Genomic DNA, 8,798 nt, shown 5'->3' with positions numbered 1-8,798 from the left:
CTAAAAGTAATACAGAAACAGCTGCAAGCATACATTGACAGAGAACTTCCAGAGGTTCAAGCTGGAATGAGGGATATCATTGCTGATATCCTATGGATCTTGGCTGAAAGCAGAGAGTATCAGAAAGATGTTTACCTCTGCTTTATTAACTACTCAAAGACTTTCAATTGTGACAAGCTATGGACAACATTGAGAAGCTATGGACAACATTGTGAAGTAAGCATATTCCGGAACACTTAATTGTGTTCATGAGGAATCTGTACCTGGACCAAGAGGCAGTTGTTCGAACCGAACGTGGGAATACTGAATGATTTAAAATTAGGAAAGGTGTGTGACAGGGTTGTATTATTTCCCCATAGTTTTCAACCTGTATGCTGAGCAAATAATACGAGAAGCTGGGTTCTATGAAGAAAAACGTGGCAGCAGGATTGGAGGAAGATTCTTTAACAACCTGCGATAATGCAAATGATACCTTGCTTGCTGAAAATGAAGAAGACTTAAAATATTTACTGATGAAGATCAAAGAGCACAGCCTTAGGTATGGATTGCATCTCAATATAAAGAAAACAAAAATCCTCACCACTGGACCAATAAATAACATTCTTATCAACGGAGAAGTGACTGAAGTTGTGAAGGACTTCATTCTGCTTGGATCTACTATCAACACTCATGGAAGCAGCAGTCAAGAGCTCAAACGACACATTGCATTGGGAAAATCTGCCCAAGATCTTTTTAAAGTGTTGAAGAGCAAAGATGTCAGCTTAATGATTTAGGTGCGCCTCACCCAAGCCATGGTGTTTTCAGTAACCTTGTATGCATGCAAAAGCTGGACAGTGAATAAGGAAGACCATGGAAAAATTGATGCTTTTGAGTTAATGGTGTTGGAGGAGAATATTGAAAGTGCTGTGGGCAAATGGATCTGTGTTGGAAGAAGTGTAGCCAGAGTGCTCCTTGGAGGCCAGGATGGCCAAACTTCGTCTCTCATACTTCAAACATACTGTCCTGAGGGACCAGTCGCTGAAGAAGGACATCATGTTTGGTAACGTGGAGGGTCAGAGAAAAATAGGAAGACCCCAGCGAGATGGATTGGCAAAGTGACAGCATCAATGGGCTCAAGCGTGGCAACAGTAGTGAGGTTGGCCCAGGATCGGGCAGTGTATTGTTCTGCTGTGCATAAGGTCGCTATGGGTCAGTATCAATTCGATGGCACCTAACAACAACAACTTCCAATCCATCAATTAAAATCGAGAAGACACTCTTCCTTGGAGCACATTTAAAAATAACTAGTGTTTACACTTAAGTCTGTCCAGGTTTTTTTGCATTTATCACTAATTCAAAGCAGCACAATGTTTGTTTCTGCAAAGGCAGAAGCATCCAATCTCTGCACTGCCCAATAGTGGTAGCCATTAGCCACATGGTGGTGGTGTTAGTGGTTAACTGCTATCCAGTTGGTTCTGACTCATAGTGACTCTGTATAGGGTTTCTGAGACTTTAAATCTTTGTAGGAGCAGAAAGTCTCATTTTTCTCCTGCAGAGTGGGTGGTGGGCAGTATCACATGATTGAGTCCTGGTGTGGGACTGAAGCTTAAAAGTGCTGGACTTCAAGGTCAGTTTGAACCACAAGGTCTGTGGTTTAAGCTTACCATTCGCTCCTTGGAAACCCCTATACAGGTAGTTATAAGTTGGAATCGACTCGACAGCACTTAACAATAACATCACATGATTAAAAGTGAATTAAAAGAATTTCACTTCATTTTAGTTTAAATTTAAATAGCCAAATGTGTGTATGGGATATGGAAAACCAAGATGATGTACTAAGAGCTTCCTTAAAAAAAAGTAAACAATTACCCCCTCTACCACTGACATATGGCCTTAGTTAATGCATGTATTAACATTGGCTCCAAACTTAAGTGACCTTCAGTTGTGATTTTTGTTTCATTTTAACTGATTATCGAACTGTTGGATATTTGCAATTTACCAGTGCATTTAACTGTAAAATGCAGTAAGGATGTTTTTAAGTGCTGTTGAATTAATAGTGACCCTGCATAGTAGCTAAGGAACAGTTGAAGGTTTTGAATTGCTGACCTTGTGGTTCATAGCCCAGTGCTGATCCTACAGTGCCAAACCCAGAGTCTGTAGTAAATATGGTTAGTCAATTAATCCTCCAGCTGAAGTACTGTAAGTATATATCATTGTCGTTAGGTACCATCAAGACGGTACCGACTCCTAGGAACACAGTGCACAACAGAATGAAACACTGCCCGGTCCTGCGCCAACCTCACGATCGTTGCTATGTTTGTGAGCCCATCGATGCTGCCACTGTGCCAATCCATCTTGCTGGGGGTCTGCCTCTTTCTCTCTGACCCTCTACTTTACCAAACATGAAATCCTTCTCCAAGGACTGGTCCCTCCTGATTATATGTCTGAAGTATGAGAGCAAAGTCTGGTCATCCTGGCCTCCAAGGAGCACTCTGGCTGTACTTCTTTCAACACAGATCTGTTAGTTCTTTTGGGAAGTCCATGGAACCTTCAATATTCTCCTCCAACACATAACTCAAACGCACCAATTCTTCTATGGTCTTCCTTATTCACTGTCCAACTTTACTTGCATATGCAGTTATTGAAAATACCATGACTTGGTTCAAGTGCACCTTAGTCCTCAAACTGACATCTTTTCTCTTGAATATTTTTAAAGAAATCTTGTGCACATAAAAACATTGGTCTCAGACATACCCATATTTGTGAGGAAGACACAGGACTGAGCAGTGTTCCGTTCTGCTGTACACAGGGTTGCTATGAATCAGCTGACCTAACAATAATGACAACAACAACATAAATACTTAGAAGTTCTGGTGTGGCACTGTGGGCTAATGCGTTGGCCTGTAAAGTCAATTTGAACCGCAAGGTCGGAGGTTCAAGCTGACCAGCCGCTCCTAGGAAACCCTAGACAGGGTTAGAACCGATTGGATGGCACTTAACAATAACAACAGTTACATTTTGGATATGTCATCTGGAGAGACCAATGTGTACAGAAGGACGTTATGCTGGCATGTCCTTGGTAAAATACAGGGTCACCGCAAAAGAGGGAGAGCCTCAGTTAGATGGAGTGATACAGAAGCTGTAACATAGGCTCAAACAGCACCGATTGTGAGGATGGTGTGAGACTGGGGGTGTCTGCTGTTACAGATGGGGTCACTATGAATCAGAACCAAATCAATGGTACACAATGAGGACTTAACGCAACAGGTTGCCATTGAGTAAGTTCCAAGTCACGGTGATAGGTAGAGTTATGTTAGATATGGGCAGAAGGAGAAGGAGTTGTGTTTTGGAGGGGCAGTGGAGAAAGAGGAGTCAAAGATAGCTCTAAATTCCCACGTGAGTTTGTGGGGAAGTGGGCGTGTCCTTGTGCCAACTGAGTTGACAGAAGAGGGTGGAGTATAGAAAATCCCTGTGTGGCTGAAGGAAAGAAGTGTGGGGGCCAGGAATGTGGGACTTATCAGTGCCACCTTAGAGGGAAGACATGTCCCCCAAATTCTGGGCCTGGTCTTCTGTACTTGGACTTCCAGAACGTTCTCAAGAAGGAAAATGGCTTTTCTTCCCTTAGTCCTGACCCTATGGAGAACATTCCAAACGAACATCTTCCAACTGACCTTCTCTTTTCTGTCTTTCAGAATCATCCAGAATTACTGAGTGTTCGATTACAGCTGCAAAGCAAACAACTGATTCTCAATCTGGAAAGAAATGAGTAAGTTAATTCTTGCTTATTGCGTGACGGGAGAAAATAAGGATGCTGTGCTTTCTTTATAAACAGCTATGTAACTTTAGTGGGTGCTCAGAGAAACAGAACAAAACCTGTGCACTAGTAATCCAGGTTTGGGTTTGAGGCTGGATTCACCTTCAGAAAATTATCACATGAGAAGCAAAGACTGTTACCACTCTGAGAAAGAACTAACTCAGCAGCGTTTGTTAATGTTTCTGAAGTCTCCTTTGCTTTTTTTTGTTCATAGCCTGATTTTTCAAGGATAGAATTTAAGCACCTCCTATTCTGGTCAAAAAACAGTGCTCCATTATAGTTGACTTTTGGAAATTCCTGGGATATGTGAAGAGAAACAGCTTCAAATGGATAGAAAGTTTTTTCTTGCTGAGAAATACCAGGAGTTTATTTTCTCTTTCAAAGCAAGTCTCCTCATTGGTCCAAACCATTTATTTTGTCTCTTTATTTAAAAATGTGGCCTTTTTCTTTCTGCAAAAGTATATATGTTTCCAGAAAATGGTTTTGCATGTTTTTTCTGGAGAGCGTGGGTGTTGTTGCATATTTTCTGTACCTTCTCGGTAGAAAACTCCGTCTGCATCCAAGTATAAGTGAAAACCACTCCCGTCTTTGTTCACAGTTTAGGACTATCTCTCTAGACAATTCAGATCTAGGGGGTCCCCAGAATGTTCCATTTGATTGGTACCAGGAAAATATCATACTATTCTCATCAGTAATGTACATGTGAAGGTATGAATCAAACCCCCACATCCTGCTTGAGTGAAACTAGGCGTTGCCCTTTTTCAGATGTACTGGTTCCTTCCCCCGTCACTGAAATACTGATTTTTGCTGAAATATGAGTGTAGAGTGAGCCAGACTCTCTGGAATGAATTCTGCCCTGGGACGTGGAATCATAGCCTGACTCAGTGTCTCTCTGCAGCCCAGCCCAGTCATTTCCTCACACTGGTCTTCATTTAGGGACAAGCAAATCTGACTAATTCAGACCATTGCAGCCAACCCTAACATCCGATGTTCATCACCGCAGACTGCCTCGATTTAAAAAATGACCAGAACAAATGCAGGTGTGCATCGCTTAATGCCTGCTTGGACAATGTCCTACCACATATATATATGGCTGTGGTCCCAGAAGAGTTTTTTTTTTTTTTTTTAAAGAAAAAAAAGGCTCTGCTTGTATTTCCCCCAACACTAGTGGATTTTAAAGATTTTCAAGCTCTGATCTTGCAGCCCTGGACCATAGGTGGGATACAGGTAGATGAAAGCGAGGATGACGTGGCTTTGGGTTTGGACTCTGAGGTTTTGTCAGCAACATTGTGTGTGGGGGTGGATTTGGTTGTGGGGTGGGCTGCTGGACTGTTCTGGCAGCACAGGCAGATGGAACAGCAGGCAGAGCTAGTGGGATACCTCTCTCTCTTTACTTGTATCTTCTTGCTCTGTTTCTGCGGCTGCCCTCTCTCAGCCATCGCCTTCTCCAGCAGCTGTGATGAAGACAACCGGAAGCGGGTCACCGTCCAATGTCCGTATCACATAGCATCCTGTTTTACAGAATGTATTGTGGGTGCTCTGTCTTGGCATGGGGCAGTAGGATGAGCACTGGACCACAAGGTGTGTTTGAATCACAAGGTTGGCGGTTCAAGCTCACCAGCTGCTCTCCTTGGAAACCCCATACAGGGTTGCTATGAGTCAGAACGGACTCAATAGCACTTAAGAACAACACTCATGGACATTGAGTGATGCATACCTGGCTATGTAGAATCACATAAACTGATTCCTGGGGTCTGCAGTGCAACTCTAGTCTTACTCATCCACAGGGATCAAACACGTTTGTCAACAGCAAATGGCTTGTGCTCCCTGTGGTTGGGTCATCTAAAAATAATTTCCGATACATGGATTGGAAGTCAAAAGTCTGAATAGAAGGCTGTATAATGCTTTGGATAAGTCTCTGTAAGGAAAGTAATTAGTATGTTTTTTTAATGTAAGAATATTGTGTGGCCTTTGGGTTTTTGAGCCTTGTTGTTTGTACCTGAGTTTGAAAATCTCAGCAGATACAGCTGAAAAATTCTCTGGAAAGATCAAAAGAAAACTAGGCTTCTAACAGTGCTATTTTTAAGAATTTATGATTGGCGGCTGGATTTAGGAAAATCCCTTTTAAAAAAACAAAACCAACTTTTTTTTTTTGAGTTGGTTGCGGTTTTCCAAACCGGTTTATCTGTCCCACATGGAATGAACTATACACTTTGTGTTGTTACAATGATTGCATTCCCCTCTGTGTAGCATCAGTTAATGGTATTTACCTCTGTTTGCTTTAACCCTAGCATACCTCCCTGTATCTCCTGCTTCCTTCATCTTTCCTCCACCAACCTGCCTCTTCTTGTATATTTCCTGCCCCATCACCCTTGTTACCATGTGTCTACCCTCTAGGTTGTGAATAATTTTCCCTTACCTTCCACCCCTGGTAGCTATCTTTCTTAAGGTTTGACAACGGCGGTCTCATACCACATTTGTCCTTTTTTTGTGACAAATTTCACTCAGCAGAATGTCCTCCAGGTTCATCCATGTTCCTGTTGTCTCATAGATTTGTTATTCTTCTTCAGTGTTGTGAATTATCCCATTGTGTGCACGCACCAGATTTGTATCCATTCTGCTGCTCTCTGTCTCTTACCTGGTACATTTCATCCTTGTATATTCAGTGTCATTATCAATAGGTGTGAATTGATTGTTGTCGTTTTGCTTTGGGGGTTTTGTCTGTGTGTGGTGTTGCTAGTTTCTTCTACGTTCATTTCTGTACTGAGCTCATTTTGTTGATTTTCTTTTCATTTCCTTCATTGCTGCTGTTTCCGTGTTCACCAAAGCTTTCTGATGGAAATTCCTTTATTGTCATCTTATCTCGAGTTGGTTCTGACTCATAGTGACTTGGGTTTCCGAGGAGTGGCTAATGAGCTCAAACTGCTGTCCTTGCACTTCCAATTGACCTTGAAGTCCAGCACAGTCCTACACCAGGATTGTATGTAGAGGAATAGGAATAGACTGATGAAAATCTTAAGTAATTTGTGTATTACTGCAAAAAGAATAAGGAGCTCTGGTAGCGTAGTGGTTACGAATCTGGCTGCGGACCTTAAGATCAGCAGTTCGAAACTACCAGCTGTTCTGTGGGAGAAAGATGAGGCTTTCTGCTCCCGTAAAGATTTACAGCCTCGGAAACCCTATTACAAGGTCACTATGAGTCGGTTCTGACTCCATGGCACACAGCCACCACCACCACCATCACCATAAAAAGAATATGTGCCTAATGTAGATAATTTTAAAACTGTATGGGGACGGAAAATACGGAGCAGCAAAAAAGAAGCAATGCATGCCAACTACCACCGATAACCTTGTATAATATTTTGGTGCGTTTTACTTGGAATTTCTCTTAGCATAAGGCTTTGCTTCTTTTGTCTTGTTGATTTATATCCTAATCCATATGCCATTTCATATTCTTCATTCTCATGGAACTTTCTAATGGGCATGCTTTTCCATCTAGAAATGTGTTTGGTAGAGGCCATTTGCAAAGGGCTCTAATAGCCTGATTCATGGTCCCCTTGGAACGTGATTTACCTCCCCTGACTGCAGATAGTATACTGAGCCTTCACAACGACACAGTGGCTAATTTGTATAAAATATCATTTTAAAAGGTGCCCTTGTTGGCGCGCTCTCTCAATTCTGAGCCGTTCACAAAATGTTGTAGAAATGAGCAAAGTTGAAAACATACAAGCCATCTTCTTTACTTTATTTCCCAAACATGCTGTCATGTGAACACTTAACATGTAGCTTTATATTAATTATACTTCCTGTACCAATTTGAGAGATTCCATTATGTGAAGTTAACATAAAAAAAAGCATGCCAATACTATTATTCCAATAAGGCATTCCCCACAAATGCATCAGTGTGCAAAACTCTTTGTTTGCAAAAAAAAAAAAAAAAGGTTACATTCTATTCCAGAGGGACTATTCTTTTTGAAATGAATAACAAAACTCTGAAATTTGATAAATAAGGTGAAATGTTTGTAGTCTATTTCTTTAAACCCTGCAGCTGCAAAAGGTAGCCGTTGCCCAATACATAAAAGCATTTAAATTTGCATAGCGTTTGGTCCAAGAATTCACTTCAGAGAATATTTCTAAGAGAAGCTATCGTAAACCATAGCTAAATAAACACAAGCTAAAAGTACACATATTTTGTTGTTAAGTGCCGTGAAGTCAGTTCCAACCCATAACGACCTTGTATAGGGTTTCTGAGGAACAGCTGCTGAGTTTGAACCGCCAACCTGGTGCTTCAAACCAACTGTGTGCAGTCCAGCTCATTAACCTGCAGCACCACAAAAGTATACATTATAGGATATTAAGTCAATTAAAGTTGCAACTATGAACTAGAAAACTAGGCAGCGATTAAAATGATAAAGATCTTTATTAGCGTGAAAATGATTTAATTCATGATATAATTAACAGAAACAGCATGTTATTAAATAGCTTATGTGATATTACTTAGCTTTATTTAAAAATTATTCATGGGTACATTTATCTCAGCATATATGGAAAGATTATAGAAGACTTGGCTTGCTTTCTTAGTGTTTTATAACAAGAAAAGACTCATTTTAAAATTAGGGAGACATCCTTTATTTCATAGGAAAAAAACTTGAAACAACTTCATGAAGGTTTGAAAAAAAGAACTGTTTAATTATTATTCATAAAAGATAATGGTACATTGTAGAAAGCACTCCCAACTTGGAAAGGGTTAAAGATGTTGAATATTGAGAGAAAGATGAGGCTTTCTGCTCTGGTAAAGATTTACACTCTGTGGTTATAAATCGGGTTGCTCAGCTCACAGTCAGCAGTTCAAAACTACCCTTGGTTCTGTGGGAGAAAGATAAGGCTTTCTGGTCCCATGAAGATTTAAGTATAATTTGTCTACCAATCAAAACAAAAATGAAAGGGACTCCAATCCATTAAACCAGAACCTAAAGCGGATGCTAAAAAGTGTCCCCTAACCAAC

The 8,798-nt window shown here is 40.8% G+C and overlaps 1 protein-coding gene across 1 annotated transcript in view; it reads left to right on the top strand.

Moving 5' to 3' along the window:
* ADAM12 (ADAM metallopeptidase domain 12) overlaps window positions 1-8,798 on the top strand; it is a 322,246-nt gene that overhangs the window by 44,614 nt on the left and 268,834 nt on the right. Inside the window, exon 3 of the mRNA XM_006867472.1 lies at window positions 3,672-3,745. Coding sequence (XP_006867534.1) covers window positions 3,672-3,745 — 74 coding nt within the window. The remainder of the gene's footprint in view (window positions 1-3,671; window positions 3,746-8,798) is intronic.

Source organism: Chrysochloris asiatica, unplaced genomic scaffold (genome assembly GCF_000296735.1).
Source record: "Chrysochloris asiatica unplaced genomic scaffold, ChrAsi1.0 scaffold00105, whole genome shotgun sequence".
In the NCBI taxonomy this organism is placed as follows: domain Eukaryota; kingdom Metazoa; phylum Chordata; class Mammalia; order Afrosoricida; family Chrysochloridae; genus Chrysochloris; species Chrysochloris asiatica.
Note: the sequence above shows the minus strand (reverse complement) of the source record. Positions and strands in the feature narration are given on the sequence as shown.